The 27,759-nt window shown below is 40.1% G+C and overlaps 1 protein-coding gene across 1 annotated transcript in view; it reads left to right on the forward strand.

Annotated features, from left to right (window-relative positions):
* Positions 1-27,759, forward strand: part of Gmds (GDP-mannose 4,6-dehydratase) — a 531,248-nt gene that overhangs the window by 383,915 nt on the left and 119,574 nt on the right. Inside the window, exon 8 of the mRNA XM_021180416.3 lies at positions 24,342-24,460. Coding sequence (XP_021036075.1) covers positions 24,342-24,460 — 119 coding nt within the window. The remainder of the gene's footprint in view (positions 1-24,341; positions 24,461-27,759) is intronic.

A 27,759-nucleotide genomic window follows, 5' to 3' on the forward strand; every position in this document is an offset into this window, starting at 1 on the left:
AGGCTGGAATTCTCTGAGGGCTCCTGTTATACTTACACGTGTCTTTTTTGCATATAGAGTCAAACCATGATCTGTCTCATTTTTTTACTGGAGCTTGGAAGAACACCCCAGGAAGTTATGTACATCAGAGTATCTTCCTAATCATAAAGAGTCTTTATTCTCTTTATTGTCTTCTTTTGCTTCATTTTCCTCGTGGGTCTAATTAAAAGTAGCATGTGGTTCTGTAGAGTCTAAGAGAGCAGTGTACTGTGACTGTTGGATATTTGATGAAGTTTGGTAGGAGAACAGCATCAACTGCAAGCTGTAGTAACTAGTTTCCTTGATTTGCTACTACATGCCATCCATCATTATAGAAACTTTACATTCGGTTTTCATTTTATTTTTCAAAAAGAAAATCACAAGGGAGGCATTACTACCCCTCCTTTACAAGTAGGATGACTTGGCCAGCATCCTCATCATGAAGTAACAAAGCTGGGATCCAAATTTGGGTTTGGCCACATCTTTGACCTTCCTGAGTCTCTCCAGTCCTTTTAGGAAGAGCAGACACCAGATCCCAGCACAGCCATCCTCAATGGGTATAATTGAAAGTGAACATGGTATCTTTGACTGTCTAGTACAGTGGTTCTCAACCTGTGGGTCATAGACCCTCTGGGTTACATACCAGATATTTACATTACGATTAATAACAGTAGCAAAATTACAGTTATGAAGTAGCAACAAAAATATTCTTCTTTTATTCCACAATTTTAAATTTATTCTACAACAGGAGGAACTGTACTAAAGGACCTGCAGCATTAGGAAGGTTAGGACGGAACCAGACAGGTCAGGACAGATCTGGCAGCTGCTGTGCTACAGAGGAATTGTACTTTGGGCTCAGAGGTCTCAGTTCCAAAAGATGATAATGTTTGGGGAAGATGCAGGAAGTTTTTAGCATATAAAATATAATTGCATTTTTAAAATGTCTTTGTTTTATAAAAGTCACTTTTACATCATTTTAATTTGTATAGTACATGAAACTAATAAAGGATACTTGAGTAACATTTTTCACAGATCGAACATGCCTTATATTGTCTGAAAATGAGGAGGAAAGACCATGTCAAATTTTATATCAAATAACAAGTTGAACAGCAGGCCAAGTTCTCAGGAAGACCCACGCAGCTAGCAGGCAGTGCTGTTTCTCACTAGATCCCAGTTGTAAAGAAGCATTATCCGAACAGTTGATTGGTGGCTCTTGCTTAGGCTGACTAAATGATCTTCTGTGCTCATCAAGAAGACACATTTAATGATTCCAGTTACGAGTCTGATGGCTTGCTTTCACTTTTCTAATAGACATTTTTGTTGTACTATTCAATAGTTGGCTCTCAAAACAGGAAGCCAAGTTTGAGTTCATAAAATCAACAACTAACATTTATACAGTGGCTTCCCCTGACAAAGCAAGCACTGTTCCACACACTGTCTCTTCCCTGTGCTGGAGGTCATGTCACAGCCTCCAGATCTGTGAGGAGGAAGCTGCCATTCCACAACCACACTGGGCAGTCCTGTGGATGATGTTGCCAGTTTTAGTCAAGTCTTGTAGTCAAGTCTCCTCCGCTGACAAGATATCTCTTATAATCCATTGAATCCTTATAGCTTTTAGTAACTTAAAGTTGGTCTTCAGCAAGTCTAGTAGAAATCATGGTTTTATTTCTAAAATTCAAAAACGTATAACCCAGGGCCTAAAAAGTCAGTCATTCCCATGAAACCTGACATAGGGACACACCCATCTTTTCATGAAAGAGGGGATTTTCGCTTTCTCCTTGAATCAGAGGATCCAGGACAGAAGTCAAGTTCATAAGCACTTTTAAAAACTATAGAGGTAACTATGAAATTCTTAAAGATTTTACTTAGTGTTCTTAATAAAAATGACATCATCAGGAATTTAGATTTAACTTGACTGTTATCTGTGCTAACAGTAGTAGCTAACTAGGAACTAATTATACCAGTAGTAGCTAACTAGGAACTGATTGTACCAGTAGTAGTTAACTAGGAACTGATTATACCAGTAGTAGCTAACTAGAAGTTAACATAACTTAAAGTAGCAAATTTTTTATCACTATACATTTGCTGCCTACAGAATATAAAACAACCAGAATATGCCACTTCCCTCCACCTACACATACTGCATTTTATCTCCTACAGTCATCAAGCACTAATGAAATGAATCCAAAATGGAACTGTTGGAGCTAGAGGGGTGACTTAGCAATGAAGAGTGTCTGATGCTGGCCTCAGATGTCTGCTCCCATGTCAGATGGGTCACAGCCATTTATAACACCAATTCCAGAGGATCCATGTACTTTTCTGGCCTCCATGGATACCCACACTCATATGCACATGCCCACTTACAAACACACACACACACACATATGGATTAAGTGGAAAATATCTAAAACTTTACAAAATTGAAAAACCCAAGCACATTTCTTTTAGTCTATAAATTGTCAGTAGGTAAATAATAGTTATAATTCAGTTTTCACAAATTACAAATATTCAAAAGGAACAAAAGATGTTTTTGAATAGCATGGAAAAGTTTTTCATCCAATTCAATAATTTATAGTCTTCACAGTTTTTAATGTAATACTTTTATTAATTTTTGAGAATTTCATATTGCATATAACATACTCTGATCAATTTCACTCCACCCCTCTCAGCTCCACCCCTCCCACCTTGCTGTCCTCTTCCTTTTCCATAGGCCCTTGCTTCCAGTCTGTGCTGCCCATATACTCACAGCTGTGGGGTGGCTCTTCAGACTGTGGTTAGCTTACTGGAAAGCTAAGCAAAACATACAGTGAGACAGTAGCTAATAAAGAACATCCCTTCACTAAAAAATTAGTATGCAATGTATTTCCTTAGTAGATAAAAATCCAAGAAACACATACAAATGTGGAATCTCAGCTCTTGTGGACAACTGCTACTTCTGAAAGTAAAATTATTAGAATGCAGAATTACGAAAGCCAGTCCCAGCAGATCCGCCTACAGCACAACTCCTGCACCTAATGCTCAGGGATCATTTCAGAAGAGGCATGGAAAGATTAGAAGAAGTGGAGGAATAGTAAGTTGACTGTGAGATTGTGTCTCCTAGAAATGTCAGTAGCTACACCTATGAAGCCAAACCAAACTGACTGTCTAAGCATGCGTTGAACAAGATTGATACCAATAGACATAACAAATGCAGAAAGGCAAAACACTTGAGGCCTCAACCCTAGACAAAGAACTACAGACAACTAAAAATGCTGAGAGCAGGAGAAACAATCTTCTCTGGCAGAAGAGCATACCAGCTGGTTATCCAATACCAAGTGATCGGCCCTAAGAGCACACACACACAACTAACATCATATGGACTGAACAGGTTGTATTTGTGTATTTTGGAATGTACACACATACACATATAAAACAGCAATTTAAGAAAAGGAGGTCATGACTTTGAAAGAAAACAAGAAAGGGTATATGGGAAGGTTTAGAGGAAAAGAAGGAGAAAATGATATAATTATCTCAAATTGTTTAATATAATTTTTTAAATTTTAGAAGCAAGTGATAAAATCACTAGGTTTATACATATCTCATTGTATTGTCATTTTAAGTATTTACAATGTATTCTTTCAAATATTCCTGGATTTAACAGGAAGGATTACCCCATGTTATTTTATGCCTTACTAAGTTGACAATAGATACTTTATGTTTGCACACATACATATGATTAATGACTATAACCTATGTTTCTTTCGTGTTTTGTAATTTTAAAGATATTTAAACCAAAGTATTGAAATATTTATTTTTTGACCTTTGGATCTTCTGCATCATAAAGTAACACGATAAAGTAATGAACAAATAGCCCATATGCCTATTTTAGCACTAATATATTCACTTTATACCTCTATTGCACTGATGGTTTTGCCACCAATGGTCAATACATACATCACATGGATGGCATTGCAATCAATGAACTGTCACAGGAAAGTCAAAATATAAACACCCAGCATTGCTACAGCAGCTTAAAGCTGGGATTAGCTTGGATCACCTAGTCTTCTGCTTTTAATGAAATTCCCTCCCTTGTATTTTCATGTTTGGGAAAAAGTCCAAAGTTATCTCATGCTAATTTAGTTAGGCAGTGCCCTCCGGGGATGTCACAGGCTTCCCTGACCTCTCCAGAGGAGATGCAGTGAAGGGATGAGGAGAATTAAACATTCCTCAGAAATTGGAAAGCAGCAACCCCCAGAGAGTTTGCAAAGAAACTAGCTCCAGACTCGGCTGCCAGAGCCTCAAGTCACCTTTTCAGCACTTACTTGACGTCTCTCTCAGTCCCATCTGGCTTGACTCCGGGGTCAGCCCGGGGACTAGGAAGAAGTGGCAGCTCAGAGAAGAATTCAAGGGAGGTCCAGCTGAGGCACATGCTGTCTCTGTCTTTTGCTGTTATCTGAAGTGTTTAAAAAGATGGGCCAAGTAGAGTTAGGTCTTTTGTTCTTTAAAACACTCTGAACTGACTTTAGAAGAACTAGAGTTTAAGCTTCTCAGATAGGAAGCTCCTTTATTCTTCAAAGCTAGAACTTAACAGTACTTGTTGTTTGTATTTCATAAGACATCTATGACCAATTGCTTCATAATTATGTACGCTGCAAAGAATGTTTTCTCTTATGCATCTAACAAAATGGGAAAGGGGTCTGGGAAATGTTTCCAGTTCTAAAATCATATTCCCATTTATGGTATTTACATCCTTTTAGAAAAGTAGGAAAATAGCTATTATTAAATATATAGTCCTACTATAAGTACAACTAAAAATCAATACTTTATCACTGTTCATTTAATTCTCTACTAAGCTGGATGAAGTTCTGTGCTCACTGAATTGACGGTATAAGAAGTTGGTGTGGTCCCTGCTCAACTTTACATCTCAGTCAGATTCCTTAGAGGAAATAACTTCTCAGGGAATTCCTCCTACAAGGCCAGATTGCTGAAATGCCCCAGATCTCACCTTTCAGGGTCGTCAGGGCATCAACCAATTGTTACGGTTTTAAATTTATTTCTAATATAACCTTGTTGGTTTTTTGGGGGGTTGTTGTTGTTGTTGTTTTTCTTTTTAAAGCAAGATAGAAGGCAGCACATGCCACATTAACCAAAAGTTCTGGTGAGGCTGATTCAACTCCCTTTATGGGAACAATCTTCTGGAAAGTCTAGCTGATTACATCTCAGGAAGGGATCCACCTCAGGGGTAGCTGGACCCATCTCATATCCTTTGTCTGGTTCTGTGCAAAAGTGAGAAGTCACTTTCCAAAGCAAGGCAGTTTGTTCAGGAGAGTTTGAGACTTAACTATACCGCCCCATTTCTTCGCTGCTTTCCATTGTAACTCTGAAGGTATTCTTTTTCACCATGTGACCTAGGAGACTTGGCTCCCAAGACAGGTGTGGGTTCTGACGCTGAGCATGGCCCCAGCTGGAAAGAACTCCTCTTGGAGGCCCACTTTCCTAACTGCTAGAGTCCAAACAAACCCTCCAGTTCTTACAAGTTCTTCTGCAATACTGAGCCATTAGCCTAAGCTCCTACTATCTACTTTCTCTGTCCAAAGAAGGGGCTGGAGGAAGGGAAGGGAAAAGGAAGAGAGCGAACCATCACAGTAATCATCGCCATCACAAAATCAAGCACCTTTATTTTTTGGAAAAGACAAAAATCGTTCTTTGCTGCAGACACTTACCTCCCATTCCACATAACTTTCAAAAAGGATAGCCATCTAACCACAGTGAGAGAGGAAGTGTGCAGCTTGGGGCAGGAGTCACAAAGCTCAGCAGGGGACTGGGCTTTTTTCAAAGGAGCCAGTATGGGTCAGGAAGAAAGAAGGGCTCTGTATGGAATCTTAGAGAAGGCTTCCCAATACTTCTAGATCTCCTGCTATCTCCAGACCCTGCATCCAGGGTGTGAAGGAGTTAACGGGCTCAGTGAGCCCTCACCCTCATCAGGGAGTGTCTTTGGGCACCAGAGAGAATCTGGCACAGAATGTGTTTTCATGCAACTGCTTATCAAAAACTAAGCTTCTGCTGTTTCGTTTCAACGGGTAGAAAGGGTGGAAAACTGGCGAGGGAGCAGGAAATTTGCCTTGTGTTCCTACTCAGTCTCTCTGTGACCCTGTTGCAGGTCAGACTTCTAAGCATGGCTCAGTTTCTCCATCTGTAAACTTAAACAATGGAATGAACCTTACTTGATTTTCTTACAAAAAGTGTTGGGGAAAACCTCCTGATGATTCTCAGCCAAGCTACAGCCAAATGAACACTTAGGAAGCTTAGCCCTGCTCTCCCCTAGGTTCATGCTGCCCACTTGCCCTCTTATCTGTTTGAAAGGATTTCAGCCACAGCTCTCAAGGCCTATTAATGGGTTGTATTCCTACCTAACCTTGTTAACACCATCCCAGCTCTAGGAAGAGAGAAGAGGAGCTAAGAGGCCTTTTGCCAAAGTAAACAGTAAAGCTTGGAAGCACTTAGGCCCAGATGATTAGGAAAATGATGTTGAATAAAGGCTGGCATTGGGTTCTGGTATGATTACGTTGCAGTCTGCTTCCACACAGCACAGTCTGCACCTTGGGATCAGTTTTAAAAGGTTTTGCTGTTGGTTTGTTTGTTTGTTTGTTTGTTTGGCTTATTTTGGTTTGGTTTAATTGGTTGTCTACCTTTTAAAGGATTTGATTTGTTTAAATCTTTTGCCCAACCTTATGTTTAGATGCTACTTATACGTCTTTCTTCCTCGCTGAGAAGTCAAGGTGCAAAAATATTTTCGTTAAAATCTAGATTACTATTTAGACATGGTTTTTAGCAAAGGAAAGTCGTTTATCAATGAGTAACACAGCTCACCATTAAGAAAACATGGCCAGCCGGGCGTGGTGGCGCACGCCTTTAATCCCAGCACTCGGGAGGCAGAGGCAGGCGGATTTCTGAGTTCGAGGCCAGCCTGGTCTACAAAGTGAGTGCCAGGACAGCCAGGGCTACACAGAGAAACCCTGTCTCGAAAAAACCAAAAAAAAAAAAAAAAAAAGAAAACATGGCCATCCCCTTAGGATTGTTTCCCTGTATAATATAAATTTATTTTTTTGAACAGAAGAAACCTACATATAAGAGACATAACATATACATACATACACACATACAGAGAGAGAGAGAGAGAGAGAGAGAGAGAGAGAGAGAGAGAGAGAGAGAGCGCCAGGAGTTTGTGAATTTTTTTTCAAGGCCTGTTGCTACCTTACCAAGTTTGGGCAAAGAGTCAGAAATTCCTAAGGATGAGATGTTGAAGGTCCAGATTCTGTTCTACAATGTATTTTAAAAGAATTAGCGCTCTGAAAAATACTGTGTTTCTATGTTTGGTTTGATAACATCCCAGGAAATTATCACATCGTATCTTGAGGATCATTATGGAATACTGATCTCTTAGATAATAACCCAGGAATTCTCTCCAATAATATTATCATTTATAGTAGCAATAACATGTGGTAGATCACAAAGTACTCTCCATATATTATTGGATTGGGTATCTAAAACCCTCTAACCTGTGTAAGAAAATCAGACTTGAAGTGAAAATAACCAGCCTGCCCAATGACAATCGTAGCCAAGTCCTTCCTACAACAATGAGGAGACTGTCCTTTCACTGTGTTTGGATAAATGAACATCTCAGCTCACACCTCTTCTACAAGTTTTGGGTTCTTTTTTCCCCGGGGGTTGTTAAGTACACATGTACATACAAGTGCATGTATGTAGAGACCAAGGTCAACATTGGGTGGCTTTGTTTGGGGACTGTCTTTCTGAGGCAGTCTCTCCCTGAACCTAGAGCTCACTGTTCTGCTAGGTTACCTACCAGTGAACCTTGGGGATCCTGCAGTCTCTGCTCCCACCCCTAGCATTTCCATTACAAGCACATGCCACTATTTCTGACTTTTCTTGTTGGTACCAGAAAAAGGACTCAGGTGCTCGTGCCTGCACGGTTACTACTTTACCAAATAAGCCATCTTCCAAGACTCACGGTTTTGTTTTGAGTTCATGTTCTCACATTTCCTCTCCCAAGACAGTTTACAGGTATAAAGACTACCACCTATCATGTACAAAAGTACATGTGTGATTGCAGAAAAGCTTCCTAAGTGGCCTACACTGCTTTCATTGTTGAGAATCAGATTATTTAAAACAAATAAACACAGCATTTCTTAACTCTTAAACTCTGGTCCTAGCGGTTATGCTCCAAGAAGTAGAGTGAGGGAATAGTTAGGACTAGAATGTTGTCCTTTCTTGTTGCCTCTGAGAGATCCTCTGATTGGCAGAGGGTTGCAGGGGCACCACCAGCAGGTGGCGCCGTCTCCTCCTGGTGTGCATCTCTCTAAGCCCTGTAGTAATGGGCAATGTACATAGTTTGAAGCAAATGGTCAACCCCAAGCCCTTTCCATAATAGTTCTAGCAAAGTTCTAGTATAACACTGAGTGGGAAAAGTAATGTGTCCTGCAAACAAAAACGGGTTCCCACTGCCTTACAGATCTTGGAGCCACCATGATGCCAACTGGGATGTCCTGTTGTCCCCACTATGTACCCCTAAACAAACACGCAGTCTATTGTACTGATAGGAATACAATACTTAGGCTTTCTTTTACTTCTTTTTTTTTTTTAATTTCTGTTTTTCCTGGAATCTGTTACACACAGGACAATCTATGTGAAAGAAAATAAAAAGGAAGGAACAATCATGTGCTGTCACTTAATCAAGTTTGCGTGCTCTCACACTGACCCCACTCTCTAAGATCTGTGCACACAGTCTGCAGCTCAGCCTGATAGCAAGGAGAGTACCCTGAAGGGAGTGTTTCTCACTAGGCAGGCGGAGTACTTACTCTCAGGAGACTCTGGAGCGTTCTGTCTGTATCTTTGAAGAACTGATTTACTGGACGTTTATATGTAAGACTTAATTCACCTACTCTTCAGCTTACACACCACCCACCTCCTCCACTCAGAACCAAGTTTGTTCTTTGTTTTTGTAGCTTAGCAGATACATTCTAGGGTACAGAATTTGGAGCTGGTCAGTCGGGAAGGGACAACCTGGTTTATGCTCTCATGTCCCATGGCCTACCTTGGAGCATCCCAGAGCAGGGCTGGTAACCTTTCATCACACTCACCTACCTTTCTATTCCTTCCCAGCCTTAGAAGGAAGTCTATAGAAACGGCAGGGTGTGTGGTGTGATTACCACGCGTATCGGCCACCTCACTCGAAGGAGCAGTAAAAGTGTGCCAATGGTCTGGGGAGGCATGTAGACTACTACAAAATTGCCTGCTCTTAAAAATACTTAATTTTTAGTTTTCTAGAATAGCAAGTAGATTCTCTATGATGACATTCATTCATAAAATGAATCATAGCATTCCCTAGGATCTCAAAGATATACTCAAATCTAGAGAAATTGAACTAAAACTTAGTTTGAATCCTGACAGTTTGAGACATTCTGAAAACATTCCTCCAAAGTGCAATGTAGTGCTAATACCATCTAGTTCTTTGAGTGCAGTGAGTGTGAATGCACTGCCACGGGAAGGCTGTCTACTGCCCAGCTCCACAGGAAGGTTCAGATCACAGTTAGTATCTGCCTTTCGTAAACACTACTCAAAGTGCTCTTTCTCTGAAGGTTGGAGGCTGAGAGAATGAAGCACACATCCTCTCCAGGCCAAGAGTTGCGTCATTAGCCCTGTGTGATCAATAAGTACATTGTGGTGGTGATTTCATAGCTGATTAACTGATGTGTCTACAAGCCAACACTTGACTTGAAAGGCTGGTCTGGCTGCTCGCTATTTGAGCGTGGCCTTCACTAGCCTGCCTGGCAGCCAGCTCTGAGCTGTGCTGTCCCAACCGCAGCCTGGGTACAGCCCTCAGTTTCATCGTGAGTAACCCATCAGCCAGAGCCTTCCTTGGTGAAAGAATGGGCATTTTGTCTTTTCAGTTAGTACCAAATGACAAGATAATTAGTATTAGGGAAGAGAAAAAAGTGACTAGAAACTACTCCCAGTACCTGCTTGCGGACATTTCCCCTTTGGCAACTGAGATAAATAGAACAGCAAGCAGTAAGTGCGTGACAGTGCAGACACACTAACTTTAGAGAGACTACCAGTGTGTCTCTGTTGCTGCTAAAAGACAGATTTACATTTTTGTGTGACTTTTCTGGAATTGATTTCCACTGTGTTGCTCTTGTTTTCTGTCAGGATCTTCGAGCTTCATCTTAGGAGTTTTTGCATTCCTTTTCCTGACTTCCTGTTTCATTTAAAAAAAAAAAACGATTTTAGTTTTATCCTTTTTAGTTTTCTGTACACCCCTCACCCCAGCATTTGTGGGGTAAATAAATCATTGTGTACTTAAAGGGAAAAAAACTGTCAGGAAAACTGAATGTGTTAAAGACTCTTGCTTTTCATTACTGTGAGACTTCCTGCCTGGAGCTTCTCTGTGGCATTTGCCTCCAGCCAACATCTGATAATCAGTAATAAAGCTCTATGAGGATACTTTTATACATTAAAAGGAACAATATTTTAAACACTCATTCACAGAAACAGAAAAAGTACAACACTCAGATAGTATTCAAAAACAATGAAAATACTGTTTGTTCATTCACATGAAATAAATGTTAAAAGTTTGTTATATTAACAAAAAGAGAGTCCTCTAAGATCATAATCTTTAACATTTCCCTAGGTTATGTGTTATATAAATTTTATATATTTAATAGCATTGAACAATCATTGATACTGGCCAAACTATTGAAATTTTAGTTGCCAAAACTATATAGTAATCTCCTAGGACCTAATAAATTGTAGATTTCTCTAAAGATTACTTAAAAATATTTTTGCTATCTCAAGGTTTTCAAATACTCAAGAGCATATTTTTATAATGCTAATTTATCATAGGCTTGGTGTTCTAGATTTTATGTAGTTATATATGCTTAAAATTCTTTAAAGTCTCCTCTGACTCTGTGTATCTTTTAAAAATTGTATTTATAGAACATACCTTTCATTTGTATTTTAAATATCAAAGAACAAAATGGACTCTTTTGTTTTTTAGTTTTGATTTGTTTTGTATGAATTTGCCCATAAATGAGGAAGGAGCCATGTGTGTTGGGGGGGTGGGTGTTGAATGATGGGTAATTTCTCCAGGGTCAATGTCCTCACACAGAATTGTTCTGATGAGGAGCACAAGCTATTCCAAAGTAGATAGAGCAGTTTGACCACCCATATTTACAGAGCTTACCTACTGATTATAGTGGGTATTTCCAAATTTAGCAAATAAAATTAAAGGAAGAATGATCACAGCTATTCCATACAAGAGTATTTTTGAGAGCAGAAGAATAACTTTCAACTGGATTTTGTGACTTTTGTACTTGAATTCTCTCTAGATACATATTTGAAGCGTTTCAGTGAGTAAGGCAAATGGGACACTAGATTTTCAATTATAAAATGGTGGCCAACCTTGCTCACTATTGCTGTTACTGTTACTCAGGATCTGAAGGATGGTCACAGACAGTAACACACTGAAGAACGACATCCCTGCTCTCATGCTAGTACCTCCTCCATGGCAGGATATAATTGGGTTCCCACTAGGTACATGGTGCTTACCCACTGAATCCTCCATTCACTCCTCAGAGAAGATATGTGCCTTGTCCCTTGACTCACAAGTCTATAACTCATAAAGACAGCCTCTAGCTGTCTTCATCTGAGTTTGTTGGCACACAGAACAGAAACCAACTCAATAAAGTAGAAAGAGATTGACATAGAAGCCTTGAGATACTTCTCAGGCACAGAAAGTAAGAACTACTTTGCTCAATAGCCATATCTTCTTATGTCGCTCTCCGTTGACTCCTCTACTTTTTACAAGTTTTCTCCTTGTGCTGGGCTTTCTTCCCCTGGCAAGCATTCCCTCTGTATCAGTAGGTGCCAGGTTTCAGCAGCCTCAGTGAACACTTCCTGTTGACTTGGCTCAGTGACTGTGTCTGATGCAGGCATCTTTGAAACTGATTGATCTAGATTTGTGAGGTTAGCATCCATTATAAGTAGGTTGGTTGGTCAGGAAGCACAGTGACAGGTCACCTAGTTCAGTGACAGCTGCCTTTGATTCACCTTCAGCTGGAGTGGTGGGTGGGGCCAGTCTTCCTTATTGGGAGGATGCTATAGAAAGGAGCTAGAACTGCTGGCTTAGACACCATCAAGAGTTTATGTCTTCTCTGTGTTGAAAGTCTCTAACCCAGGCACAGCATCTACTCTCTTCCTTTCTGGGACATCTCCAGAGCCTACCATCTAATAGGAAGTCCATAAATGTCTTAACTACATAGTCTGCCTGCTACAGTTCCTCACCTGCCCTTCTGACATTTTCCCGAGGAAATGCTTTAGCATAGAGCAACAGAAAGCGCCAGCCCCAGCTCTGCTCTGAAGTAGGTGTGTGACAGTAGGCGAGACACTTAATCTCCCTGGTTTCAGTTGCTTCATCTTTAGAATGAGTTGAATTGAATGAGAGCATCTCTGAGGCCCCTTCCAGCTATACAATTCTGTGGCTCTGACTAACTGACTGGGGTTTTAACTCACCCCACCCAATAGTCTGACCTTCCCTTTGCCATTTATGGGTACAAGAGTTTTGTCATGGGGGGTGGAATAGTCATTCTCCCAAGCTGCATAATCACTGTCATCACCCTTCTCCTGATAATAAATAATCGGTTTTGAACACTTCCTATGTCCTGGGCACAAGTGCACTTCTGATGTTAGCTTATTTAATTCTTACAACAACCTCATAAAAAATATTGTTTAACTGAGTGTCAGATTAGCTTGCCATCAGTTACCTGTAAGCAACAGACTGGAATTGAATCCTGTGTGGTCTGGTACCAAACCTGCCCCAGTAGAGTTCTGGGTATATTCAGAGCAGCACTTCAGCATCCCTGTGACCTTGTTTCAAAGGCATGCTCTCTGGAGCCATCCAGGCCTTTCAGTTAGACTCTCCTGGGCTAAAGAGAGCCAACAATTTGTTTTGGTCTTCCAGATGATTTTGAAGCATGCCAAAATTTTAGAATTCCTGCCATCTTTATCACATTTCACCCAAACCATAAATGTTCTTTAGGTGATTATCACAGGTATTCTGGTAGGAAATAGGTTATATGCTATCCTTGCCTCTTTTAGGGTAATTGAAGCAGGCACTCAGATACCACTGCCAACAAAGGAGAACCTAGATATACTGTTTTTCAAGCTCATTTGCTTTCCTAGGTTGACATGACTGATGAAATGGATTCATCAGAGAGTGGACACAGTCAGTGAACATAGAGGAAAGGCAGGATTATCTCTCCAGATGTGCTCTTCCTCCACAAAGCCCTGTAGTCTCTCAGCAGGATAAGCAGGCAGGATGAGGGTAGTGTGTCATATAGTAGGCTAACATCTTTCTTTCATCTGAATCCTGTTCTTTGCTTTGCACTGCTCAGCATGACATGTGACCACTGAGATCTTCTGATTTGAGCTATGCTATAAATGCAAAGATTTAGAAAATAATAAAGGTATGTGAAATACCTGGATAATGTTTATATCAGAATAAAGTATTATTTTGAGTTAAATAAAACAATTAAAGCTAGCTTCTTCTCTTAACTTTGTATTGTTACAGATAGAAAAATTTATTCCCTTTATGGTTAAGCTGATCTCTCTCTGTGTATTAGCACATGGAATAGTTTTTTGTGTTTTGTTGTTGCTGTTTGTTTGTTTGTTTGTTTACTGGAAAGGAGAGGCCTATGGCAGCACCAGAACTTATTAAAAGAAATGTAGAATCAACCCAGAAGTTTTAGTATCTAGGTCAGATTCGGGGGGTTTGGACAAACGTGATGAGAATGGTCATTGAAAGGCAAAGGGGTTAGAAGATATTTACATAGCACAGCTAGGAGCTAAGAGTGGGGAGGCCGTTGATCAGGTCCTCATAAGTGTAAAGAAAGTTCTTAGGGCTTCTATATCATCAGTCCTGAGCCAGATACTAATTCTAGAATGTTTTATCTGAGTATCTGAGTGGGAGCAGGTAATTGGAAGCACCTGGTTGAGGTAGGTGGTTGGGTGTGCTCCAGGAAACAACTACTTCTGGGAAGATAATTGTGACAGTGGTGATGTTAGGGCCAAGGTAGAACATTTGTCAAATTATAGTGACCTGAAAGTTTGCTTGTACATCCCAGGTTCCAGTCTTTGAATTATTTTTCCATCATCTAAACCAAAGATTGGGCAGTTTAAGGATATATGTGAAACTTTGCATAGAAACTGAAAGTGCAGAGGCAAGATTGACAATTCATTCCTGTAATGTCACAAGGAGGCACGGCAGGACTCATTCCAGTACCAGGACATCCTGGGCTACATGAAGAGTTCTGGGCCATCCTAAGACTCTATCTCAAACAAATACACATAGCTATAGGATTTTGCTGCAATACCTAAACATTGCTCCAGCATTACAACCCTCACACAGTACTCTTTCGTGGTAGATTTTTCTAGAAATAGATGTAATAACTCCATCCATCCTGCACATCTTTTTGCAGAATGACTTTATATCCATTAAAAAGAGAAACCCTATATTATATTTGATAGTGAACTGACTGACTATAGCCAAAAGCTTACATAGAAAGTGATAGCAGCTTCCAGGACAAGCCCTTTAAAGGAAGGCTGTCAGCTCTGTTTACCTTCCTGGGAACAGTAACCATGTAAAAGAAACTTGGGCTATGCTGATAAATGATGGGAGACCATGTCAGTGAAGAATGGCCATGAGGAGTCCTGATGAAAGTAATACTAAGCACACAGATCCTAATCCACCTACTCAATATCACCAGGAATCAAGGTGAGCTATGTACTCTGAGCCCTCCAGAAGTTCTGGGAAACAAAACAAAACAAACAAAAGCCACAGGTCACTATGTTTTGGAATGCTTTTATGCAGCCATAATTGATCAGTTTAACATTTATTTTCATGTTTATTTTTCACTCAGGTTCTTTTACATATCACTTTTTTTTTTTTTTTTTTTTTTTTTTTTTGGTTTTTCGAGGCAGGGTTTCTCTGTGTAGCCTCGGCTGTCCTGGAACTCACTTTGTAGACCAGGCTGGCCTCGAACTCAGAAATCCGCCTGCCTCTGCCTCCCGAGTGCTGGGATTTACATATCACTTTTTTAAACCTGGAAGTTTTACTTAGAAACACCATGGAAATTATTCACAGATTCAACCATACATGTGTTAAGTATTATCTCAATTATCTTTATATTGAAAGCCTGTCTATTGACGGTAAACCAAAAGTGTTTTTTTAAAAATTGTTAATTACACTGAGCGAGAATAAAACCACTGCCACAATTTTTGAACCAAATTTGAAGCATTATTTGAATTCAGTATTCTTTCCTTGAAACATTCTAAAACAAACAACATAAGCTATGTTAAGAAAAGGTAAACTAGCAGTATTATAACAGTGAAATTGGCCATAACTTGAATTACAAGATACAACTGAATGTGGGGCAGATGTCATTAAATTTAGTGGGAAACACACACACTCACACAAAGAGACAGAGACAGACAGAGGTAGTCTGTCCACTAAGTTCTGTGTTTCAATAGAAAATATTTTTAATAAACAAAACAATATTTAAAAAAACAAGCTGGTATTAATCAGGGATGCTATGGAAGATAAAAAAGAAAAATCAAGAACGAAATTGAAGTCACATTCACAAGAAAATTGAAATATCACTGAAACAATCAAGTGAACAGGTTGAGGAACTCAGATGAAATGAAAAGAGGAAGCAAGCAAAGGCTGATTAGATAGGAGAAGCTACATATGGGAGGGAGAACAAAAAGAGTATACAACGTGTGCAGAGTAGGTATGTCTAGAAAAGAAATGGAACAAGCAGAAGAGGCCAAATATATTCAGAGTTGAGTGGGCGTATGCTTTTAGTTAAGTATGCACTGTTCTATTTGCTAGAATAACTGGTATCTGCTTACCTGATGGAAGTGCATATATCCTAGGGAAACTTACTCAGAATGATCAACACACATGAGGCTCTTACCGGTTTTATGTTATAGGTGGGAGAAATAAAGATTCATTAAAATCTTGGAATTTGCTAGAATAAGGCAGGATGGTAGCCACTTTCTTTCAGAATATATATTGTTAATGAAAGGTACACAAAAATGGGGGGGGTGGGAAGGGGGAAGTGTACAAGGCTAAATTGTGCTCTATTGCTTGGGGATGTTTCAGAATATCTTTTTAGTTGTCGCTTGTTTTGTTTTTGTTAATTAGTATGTATTAATTTTCCTTCTTTCTTGAAAATAGAGTCTTTTCTCATACACTATATCCTGTTATAGTTCTCCCTTCCCAGTCCCTCCCTACCTTGACCCTTCCAGATCTCCTTTTCTGAGTCTCTTTAGACCACAACAGGCTTCTAGGAGATAACAAAAATTAAAATATAGTATTATAAAACAAAACGGTAACACCAAAGTCGCATAAGGCAAACTTTCAGAATAAAAAGAACCAAGAGAAGGCATCTGAGTCAGAGACCCACTTGTTCACACATTCAGAAATCCCATAAAACCACACAACCGGAAGCCATAATATATATGTAGACAGCCTAGTGCAGATGCCTGTAGGCCATGAGCTCGCTGCTTCAGTCTCTATGAGTTCACATGAACTTTGCTCAGTTGACTCAGAGGGCCTTGTTCTCCTGGTATCCTCCATCCCCTCTGGCTCCTCCACTCTTTCTGCCTCTTCTTCCTTGGGGTCCTCTGAGCTCTGGGGGGAGGGAATTGATGAAGACACCCCATTTAGAACTGAGTGTTCTAAGAGGTGTGTGTGTGTGTGTGTGTGTGATGTTTGACTATGGTCTCTCTCTGTATTTGTTCCTATCTGTTGAAGGAAGAAGCTTCTATGGTGGTGGCTGGAAAGGGTTCTGATCTGTGAGTACAGCAGAATGTCACTAAGAGTCATTCCATCACTCCTTTCTTAGCCAGTCCTAATTGGTTTTATCTTAGGTGTCTGAGTTATCTAGTCTTTGGTTCTTGGTCACCAAGAAATGTTGGGTATGGATTGCATCTCATCATTGTCTGGTTATGCCCACAAGCTCTGTGCCAAAATTGCCCTAGAATATTTTGCAGGCAAGATAACATTTTAGGTCAAAAGTAGTAGTTGGGTTGGTGTATACGTTTCTCTTTCGGTTGCTTGCAGAATACCTTCTCATACCAAAGACACTAGAATGCACGGATGAAGGCTCTATGTAGGAACCAGCTCAACCTCTCCACATTCAATAAGTTATGTGGGTGTTGTCTTCAGCAATGGGGCCTTGCTGTCAGTTTGTAGAGACAAGCCCACTCTCTTGGCAGCAAGTGAGTTTTGGGGGAATGGGCCCCAGTTATTCTCAATTGAATGTAACCCAGTCCCTATACTGAGAGCTTCATTTGTTGACAAGAAATAGCCTGCTTGCTATTTAGGAGACTTCATTAGGGTCACCTTCATATATTTTAGGAAATTATCATTACACTAGGTTTTCATACATTCCTGAAATGACTCTCAGTTCTAGCTGTCATTCCCTGCATTTCCTAAACCACCTGATCCTCATTTTCCAGTTATCCCTACTCTCAATCCACCAATAAAATCTATTCTGTTTTCCCCTTCCATGGAGATCCATGTGCCACACCCCCCCAGGCCCTTCCTTTATACCTAACCTCTCTGGTCTACAGAGCTTGGTTATCATTTACTTAATGACTAATATTTATTTATAATTTATTACAATAAAGGTCATGTATATCTTTCTGGGTCTGTGTTACCTCACTTGGCATGATTTTTTCTAGTTCCATTCATTTACCTGAAAATTTCATGATGATATATTTTTTATTAGATATTTTCTTTTTCTACATTTCAATGTTATCCCCTTTCCTAGTTTCCCTTCCAAAAATCCCCTTCCCCCACCCCACTCCCCCTATTCCACAACCCACCCACTCCCATTCCCAGTCCTGGCATTCCCCTATACTTTGACAAAGAACCTTCACAGGACCTAGGGCCTCTCCTCCTATTAATGACGGACTAGGCCATCCTCTACTACATATACAGCTAGAGCCACAAGTCCCACCATGTGCTTTCTTTGATTGGTGATTTTTTAAAACTGCTATTGTGACTAGATAGCAATGAAGATGGCTGAGCGAGTGTCCTTTGTGGTATGGTGAAGCATCTTTCAGGTATATGCCCAAGTGTGGTTGTCTGATTTAAGGTTTCTGTTGCTGTGAAAAGACACCATGACCACAGCATGGTTAAATAGAGATGGCTCACAGTTTTAGAGGTTTAGTCCAATAGCATTATGGCTGGCTGGAGAAGGAGCTGAGAGTTTTATATTTGGATCAGGGGAGTAAGAAGAAATTGTGACACATTGGAGAGGCTTGAGCATCTGAGACCTCAAAGCACCTCCCTCCCAGTCACACACTTTCTCCAAAAACGCCACACCTACTCCACCAAGGCAACGCCTTCTAGTAGTGCCAGTTCCTATAAGTCTATGGGATCATTTTCATTCAAACTACCACAGTGGTATAGTTGGACTTTAAGTAGATCAAAGATCTTTCTGAAGAACACCACACTGATTTCCATAGTGGTGTGTAAGTTTATAATTTCCCCAACAATGGATGAGTATTCTTATTCCATACCCTCACCAGCTTGAGCTGTTACTTGTGTTATTGATCTTCGCCATTCTGACAGATGTAAGTGGAAATCTCAGTCATTTTGATTTGCAATTCCCGATGAAGAAGAATGTTGAACATTTCTTAAAGGATTCTCAGCCATTTGAGTTTCCTGCATTGAGAGTTCTCTGTTTAGATCTATACTCCATTTTTCAATTCAATTATTTGGGTTGATATTTCTTTCTTTTTTTTGTATCTAGCTTTTTGAGTTCTTTATGTATTTTGGATGTCAGTCTTCTACTACATGTGGAGTTGGTCAAAATCTTTTCCTGTTCTGTACACTGCTGCTTTGTCCAAATGTCATTGTTCTTTGCCTTACAGAAGTTTTTCAATTTCATAAGGTCCCACTTATTAATTGTTGATCTTAATTTCTTATCTATTACTTCTTCTTGTTCAGTAACTGTATCTTTAAAATATCTAAAGGACCCTTTCTCAATGGAGTTTGTCTTATGCCACTAGTTTTGCCCATGAATAAATGGAGAGGGTCATCATACTAGGCATGTTTTATGCTACTTCCTTTTGTTAATATGGTTTTTATTTGTCTTAATTGGGTTATTGGATTTATATTTCCCAGAAATGTCGAAGTGCTAGGCATAATTGCACATACCTGCAATTCCAGCACTTGGGAGTAGAGGCAAGGAGAATCAAGAGTTCATGGTCATCTTCAGCTACTTAGTATGGTTGATGGTAGCCTGAACTTCATGAGTGCCTATCGTGATACAAAAACAAATAGTAAGTTGTAGTAGAGGGATCCTCCTAGGCTAATTCTGAAGCTCACCTAACATCTAACATAAGGCTTGGCCTATCTTTACATCCATTGAGATGCCAACCCAAACTGACTACCAGGCTCTCATTAAAGAAAACAAACAAACAAACAACAAAAACTTGCATGAAGTAAAGTCTAACTATAAAGTGTACACAAGAGGAGTTCCATGTAGCACCTTGTGCTTCAAACTTTATTTTTTGTTCAAATTTATCCTTTTTCTTTTTTGGGGGGGGGTGTTGTTTGTTTGTTTGTTTGTTTGTTGTTCAAGACAGAGTTTCTTTGTATAGACCTAGTTGTCCTAGAACTCCTTCTGTAGACCAGGCTGGCTAGCAAGAGATTCACCTGCCTCTGCCTCCCAAGGGCTGGGATTAAAGGTGTAAATCACCACTATTCAAAACAATTCACATTTTAAAAATCATTGTTCTATTACAGATTTTTGTTCAGTTGTTTGGTAAGTTAGTCCATTGGTTTGGATTGATTTCTTTTTTCCTTACTAAAGATTAAATCCATGGTTTTGTATGTGGTGTGTGAATGCTTTAGACGGAGCCATATCATCAGCTTTGATGATCTCTATTAGAATTGTTACCTAAATTTTTTCCTCTGTATTATGTGAATGTATACATGTACACATTGTATGATATTTGGCACATACATATATATATATATGCACACATAGTAAATAAAAGTAGCACATAAGCATGAAAATGCCAAGCTTTAAAAAAAAAAAAAAGCTGTAGTCAAATAAATACACATAGTTAAACATCACCCTGATTAACCAATCCTGTTATTCATGGGTGCCAACCCAGTTAATAAGTGTTTGTGGCCTGGATACTGAGCTGGAGATTAATGGCAAAGTGGAAGCAATTGTAGAATCCAGATTTTTAAGACAAACACACATCATACCCCCAAAGGCATGCATGGAATCAGTGTAGTCAGTCGTCTGTGGTGATGTACTTAGGGTGTTCTCCTTCACTGGGCCACCGTGATCAGCCGCTAGAGTTGGTAACTTACTGAGCAAGGAAGACTGGCCTCTCACCAAGGCCTCCAGAGCATCTTATATTCATGTTTACTTTCAAATGTAAAGTTTTATATTACTCTAAATTAGATTTTTAAAGCATACAAGTTAACTATATAGTTATAAGCATATTACAAATATAATATCTACACCCATCTTAACTTGTAGGCCACACGTTAGATTTCCCTTGACCTCATAGGCCTTTAATGAAAAATAAATTTGAGGTGTGAGTTGAAAACTGATCTGTTTTCTTCCACTGAAGGACATTTTCTTGGAGAAGAAGGTACATCCCTTAAGTGAGTTGCTTTCCTCCCTGTGGGATAGATGAAAAACCAGGAGGGAGGTACAGACAGACAGACAGACAGAGAGACAGAAAGAGACTGTCTGTCTGTGTTTGGGCTTATATTCAGGTCGAGACGGGTGGCTAAGTCAGCCACATCCTTGAAGAGCATCACAGAACTCAGAATGATTCCTTCTTTTGCTCTTTGACCTTTGAAAGACAGAAGAGAACACTAGCCTCCAAAACATATAACCTTAAGACTGCTTCTGCCTTCAGAAGCCAAAGCTATGTGGCAATTTGCTCACAGCCTGTGGCCCATCCTGTCATGGGTCGTATGGTCCCACATGTGAACAGGAAGGTGAGAATGGGTGAACTCTTGCCTTGGTTGTGCCATTCATCAGAAAACAAATGGAGCAGATCAATGTGTGCAGCTGAACACGGAGGTGAGGGCTGTGTCCTCCTCACACTGGGGCCTTTGTTTTCTGGACATGATCTGGCATTAGGAGGGGATGCACTGGGCCTCGGCTTGGTGGCAAATTACTAACCCATTATCACACCAGAACACAGAATCGTTTATCTTCTAATCCAGAATGTCACCTGTTCTTCATTTACTAGTCAATAATCATTAATTATGCTCTGTGGAAATTTAAACAAAGCCCTTTCCCTCCGTTAAAACCAGTAAACTCTTTAGCAATAACAAATAGATCTGGAATTGTATATCCTTTCCCTCCCATTCCCAGACTGGAGTCTGGCACAGTATGAGCTGTAGAGGAAATGCCTAGAAATTGATAGGTCAAAGGCCCCAGATAGTCTGATGGAAAGAAAGCAGCAGACTCTTGGCTCTGGTTCTCATGCAAGCAGGAGGCTCCTACTGATCTCCATTCCTGCCAGGAATATACAAGTCCCACCTAGCCTGGCCTCATGTAGACAGACCTACAGTGACCAGAGGCCACACTTGTCCTTTCATTTCTACTAAGTTTTCGTTTCCTTCCACATGAAAAAAAAAACAAAAAAACAAAAAACAACCCACAGGATATTTGAAGAAAAAAATCAACTGAGTGGTCCTGAAATGTCCTGAAATGTCTATCAAGAAATTTGGTTTTTAGTGTGTGTTTCTGTCTCTTTATGTGTCTGTGTGTGTATGTCTGTCTTTTTATGAGTCTATGTATGTGCTCACATTTCTATGCATACATGTCTGTGCCTTGGCATACTGAGGGGTTTCACCCAGTCAAGAGAAGTAAAGGGTTGCCTTAATTGGGATAGGCACTAAATGACAGTGTGTAGTCATGGTAACTGTAGTATAACAAAAAGTATTCTGACTGACTTTATTTACCGTGATCATTTAATATAAAATGAAACTATAGCTATTTCATACACACGAATAAAACTGACTGTTCAGCTAGGCATAGTGATATGTCCCAGAGCTTAGGACTGGGCTGAGGCAGGAGGATCACAAATTTGAGGATAACATAGTCTGCTATGTGTTGTATTTCCTCACAAGACAGTTTGTTCTGCCAGTGTCTTTATAGTATTTTACTGACTCAAAATCAAGGACATTTCCATTGTTCTACCCAAATGTGCTGCAAGGCATGGAAATTTATCTGAATTTTTGTTCTCCTCAGATCACAAATATGATGTAAAACAGTAGTGAACCAAAGGCATTACCCATATAAAAAACTTCAAAGGAAAGAATATATAAATTTTTTTGTTAAAAGGTTGTGCATGAATGAATGAATGAATGAATAGGAATTAAACTTGTAGTGACATTTTATAAGAGAAACTGGGCTAGCTCACTGGTTTGAGAAACTGGTTTCTACTCTTACAGCAGTTGACAGGAGAAGCTCCCTGAAGTTGTTCTCTCTGAATTAGCACAAGTGCTATGTAAGCAGATCTCTGTGGTTGTGTCATACTGAAATGCAGATGCTTTTTTGCTTATTTTTACTCTGAGAAATAGGTAATAATAACGAAAACAAAACTTTTCTTTTTTTTTTTTTCTTGAGATTTGGGGTGGGAGCACATTTACTAGAGATGAAACCCAGAGCATGAACTGCTTCAGGAACTATATCTCCAGCATTGCTGGGATCTTTCCTAAAGAAATATGAACATGTTCTTTTCAGAGTCCAGCTATGTGGGTCTCCCTTATTCTTGGAGGTTGTTGGCCACTGGTCCATGATGGTGGGTGGACAAATGGCAAGCAAGGTTTGGGTGGCTGTGATGACTAAATTACTTCTGGAGGCAGCTTCAGAGAGACAGATCTACTTTATTGTTTCATGGGTAGGATATATAAGGGTATATAATATAAGGACTCTTAGGGGTACAGGTAGAGAGGGCTGATTTGCCATAACTCAGTAACTAATTATCATATGATAAGAAGGTAGAATGGAACTCATGTGCTGAGTTACACAGTGCTTATTGAGAGTTCTGCACAGGGTCATCCTCCAAATAAGGTCAAGCATATATGCTCAGAGATACTCTCAACCAAGGCCAGGAAAAGAAAGGGACGCCCCACTGAAAAATGGAATTCTCCAATTTGCACCGAGATGAGAGAGGTTTCTAGACAGGCTGGACTGTGAGCTTAATAGCAGAGTTCTTCAACACCTATTTTTTAAGGACTATTTTTAGGTGTGTTTGTGTGTGTGTGTACATGAGTATAGCTGCCCATGGATGATAGAGAGCTCAGATCCCTGAAGCACTGGAGCAGGGAATTAGCACTGCCTGATGTGAGTTCTGCGAGCCAAATCCCAGTATTCTGGGAGAGCAGCAAGTAGTCGGCAGCACTAAGCCCCATCTCTAGCCCCATAGTCTGTATCGTAGACAGACAGACAGACACATACAGACATACATACATACATCCTATATAATTGATATATAAACCTATGGAAGCTATACACCTACATGCTACTGATCAATGTTTTTCTAAGCAAATAGAGTCACAATGTAGTGGTTTCTCTTAGTCTGTGGTTCAAAATGTTGCTTCATTTGTGCCAACCATCTTCTCTAATTCTCAAGATGTCCATTTCTGTCACAGTATGAAGGTTGGACTCTGACACTGACAACCTGTTAAAATGCTAGTCGTTCCTATTATGTGACTGTTTCTCTGTTAGTGATTTTTGTTTCTTGTTTGTTTGTTTGTTTTTACTGCTGAGTTTTCAACCTCAGTGTTAAAAAGTGGAATTTTACTTCTAAAATTTGAAAAACTTTTTCTTGCCTGCCATGAAGAACAATTAAACATTCTGGGATTATTCTTGCATAATATTCTAGACAAAGGTTATTCACTGGCTATTGATCAACATTTCCTCTTAGCCTGTTGTATAGCAATCTCCTGATCTACTGAAAAGAAAATTCCCTAGATTCTGTGATTGGGGCCAAGTATTCACACCAAGATGTTTCTCAGGTTTTTCTAGTGTAATTAAATTATAAGAACCATCTTGAGTAGTTAGAATACTACTCAAGTAGTTAACATTAAGTTAACACTCATTGTCAAACTATATACTTCCCTATTCAGTTATGTGCTTTGATAATGTTACATTTCCACAGAGATCACTAAGTGCAACTCTCACATGACTTTACTTCTTTCTCTCTAGGCAATGTGGCTCATGTTGCAGAATGATGAGCCAGAGGACTTTGTCATAGCTACTGGGGAAGTTCACAGTGTCCGTGAATTTGTTGAAAAATCATTCATGCACATCGGAAAAACCATTGTGTAAGTACGCCCGCTGGTTGCTTACTGCTTGCTCTCCAGGTATTTATTGTTCATGCTCTTCTACTTGATTCTGCTTCCCATCACCTTCTCTCAGCCTCTTATAAGGTGATGCAAGAAGCCCTTATGAGTCTCATATCCAACTCCAGTTAGTGTGTCAAATCTTTATCACTTTCTAAACCTAGTCTTCTCAAGATTTACTTCAATTCAAACTTTATGATAAGGTAAATTCTGTGTCATATGACTTTACTACAGCTAGTTGTATCCTTTTAGGAGACTAATGTGAAGATGTACACAGTATTTTGCAGTACTTTCATATGTGTATGTGTATTGGTTTTTTTGTTTGTTTGTTTCTTCAAAGATTTTTTTAACTTTTCTTTAATTCTTTGTGAGCTTCACATCAAGCACCCAATGGCATTCACCTTCTTGTCCTTTCATATCATCCTCTGCCCTTGCAACCTCCTCCACAAAAGATAAGAAAAGAAAATAGAATAAAATCAAAAAATTCTTGTCATGGAAGCTGTAATATGTGACAGTGGCTAACACCCTTTTTTCTACACATTTTTACTTGCATTATGTTTATTGGAAAGAGTCATCAATCTATTTCTAACCTTCTGTCTTCTGCTACATAATCTATACTGGATCCTCGGGAGGACTCCTCTCAGATATCCTGCTGTTGCCCTGTGTCATAGAGATCCAGCAACTTTGGATATGCAGGACCCGCTCTTTCATGGGCTCCAGCAGGTCATAGATGGGGTAGATGTTGGGGTGGGCCAACCCAAAGCCCTGGATCTGGCCTCAGGAAGTAGATGAGTTAGATAACCCGCTAGCTTTCCTGCACCTGCACCATCAAGGTGAGCCCTTCAGCACTGCCCTGTCTAGCTCACCGAATGCTGAAGTTGGCAAAGGGCACGTTCATCTCTTCTGCTATCATGTCCTTGGGGATGGCTTGTCTACACCTCTGCCACCAGAGCCAGCTCTACTGTGATGCCCAGGAAAGGTGCAGAGTCTGTTATTCTGAGTGCTACAGCCAGTGAGGGACAAGGTCTACTCTCCAGTTTTCATGACCTGGAGTCATCTCAGCTGCCTGCCACAACTGGAGAGGAGAGGAAGGAGTGTACCCCTCCCTCACCCAGGTCACCCCACAGCATACAAGAGGCAGGATAGCTCTATAGTTGGCATTTCCACACAGCATTTCTCTGTGTAGCACTGGTTGTCTTGGAACTTTTCTGGTAGAATATGCTGTCCTCAAACTCAAGAGATCCTCCTATCTGCCTTTGCCTCCTGTGTGCTGAGATTAAAGGTGTGCGCCACCACTACCAGCTTTTATTTTATATTTTAATAATCTCTAACCATTAAAATTCCACAGGAAAGTTTCATATGCGTCATACTTTTCTTTTCCCTGGACCATTAGGAATAGCTATGACTTAATACTCCGTCATCCTGTATTTGTGTGTATTTGCTACAAGTAATGACACATAAACACAAACGTGATAATCTATCAATTCCTGGAACCCCAGACTAATATACTGCTTCCATCTAGCCTCCCAATTCCATCTGTGTCCTAGGGGTTGCTATGCTGTCCTTCATACAGTCTCACCTAGAGAAGCACGATGGACCACTCATGCTTGAAGCATTGCACAATGTTTTTTAGAATAAGCAAGCAATGTGATAAATCCCTACAGAGAATTACTTTACAGTTTAGTGACATTTATTACATTTACAATATTTTATGACCATCACCACTATCCATTTTCCAAACTTTTCATTTACATTAAACAATAAAAACAATATTTCCTTTTTATTCTCCTTTCTCCTGCTACCTAGTAATTTCTATTCTACTGTCCATCTCTGTGAATTTGCTTGTTATAAACAGCTCCTGGCAGTGTAATCCTTCAATTTGTCCTTTTGCTCTTATCATAATGCTTTAAAAATTCATCTATGTGGTAGTGTTTCATTTTCTTTCTGTTTCTTTCTTTTTTAAAGACTGACAAATAGCTAGGTGTAGTATAAGCCTGTAACCCCTCAACTGCAGGAGATACCAGGAATACTAGGGGTACAAGCCAGTCTGAACTACATATCTAGCAAGATCTTTTTTCTTAAAGACAAAATGACTGAATACTATTCTATTGTGGTTATAGGTAATATTTTGTTATCCATTCCTCTGTTGATGGACCCCTGATTTCTTTTACCTTGCAAGCTATGGCCAACAATATTTTATTTTATTGGATATTTTCTTTATTTACATTTCCAATGTTATCCCCTTTCCTGGTCTCCCTCCAAAAACCCTCTCCCCTTATTCCCTCCCTCTCCCCATGCTCACCAACCCACCCACTCCCACCTCTTGGCTCTGGCATTCCCCTACACTCGGGCATAGAGCCTTCACATGACCAAGGGCCTCTCCTCCCACGGATAACTGACTAGGCCATCCATTGCTGCATATGTAGCTGGAGCCATGAGCTCTTTGTGTACTCTTTGGTTGGTACTCTTTAGTCTCTGGGAGCTCTGGGGGTACTGGTTAGTTCATATTATCAACAATATTTTTAAATTAATTAATTTATTTTTTACACTCCATATTTTATCCCCCCATCCACCCTACAACTATTCCACATCCCATACCTCCTCCCCACCCTCTGTCTCCACGTGGATGTCCCCACTTACCACCCTCCTGACACCTAAACTTCCTGAGGCCATCAGTCCCTTGAGGGTTAGGTGCACCATCTCTGAATGAACACAGACCCAGCAGTCCTCTATTGTATGTGTGTTGGGAGCCTCATATCAGCTTTTGTATGCTGCCTGTTTGGTGGTCCAGTGTTTGAGAGATCTCAGGAGTCCAGATTAGTTGAGACTGCTGGTCCTCCTACAGGATCACCCTTCTCTTAATCTTCTTTCAGCCTTCCCTAATTCAACAACAGGGGTCAGCTGCTTCTGTCCATTGGTTGTGTGCAAATATCTGCATCTGACTTTTTCAGCTGCTTGTTGGGTCTTCCTGAGTGCAGTCATGCTAGGTCCCTTTTTGTGAGTGCTCCATAGCCTCAGTAATAGTGTTATGCCTTGGGACCTCCCCTTGAGCTGGATCCCACTTTGGGCCTGTCCCTGGACCTTCTTTTCCTCAGGCTCCTCTCCATTTCCATCCCTGTAATTCTTCCATACATGAGCAATTATGAGTTGTGACTATGGGATGGGCCCCCTCTCTCTCATTTGATGCCCTGTCTTCCTGCTGGAGGTGGACTCTATAAGTACCCTCTCCCTACTGTCTGGCATTTCATCTAAGATCCCTTCTTTTGAGTCCTGAGAGTCTC

The sequence above is a fragment of the Mus caroli genome, unplaced genomic scaffold (assembly GCF_978045245.1).
Source record: "Mus caroli unplaced genomic scaffold, Mus_caroli_1 scaffold_15, whole genome shotgun sequence".
In the NCBI taxonomy this organism is placed as follows: domain Eukaryota; kingdom Metazoa; phylum Chordata; class Mammalia; order Rodentia; family Muridae; genus Mus; species Mus caroli.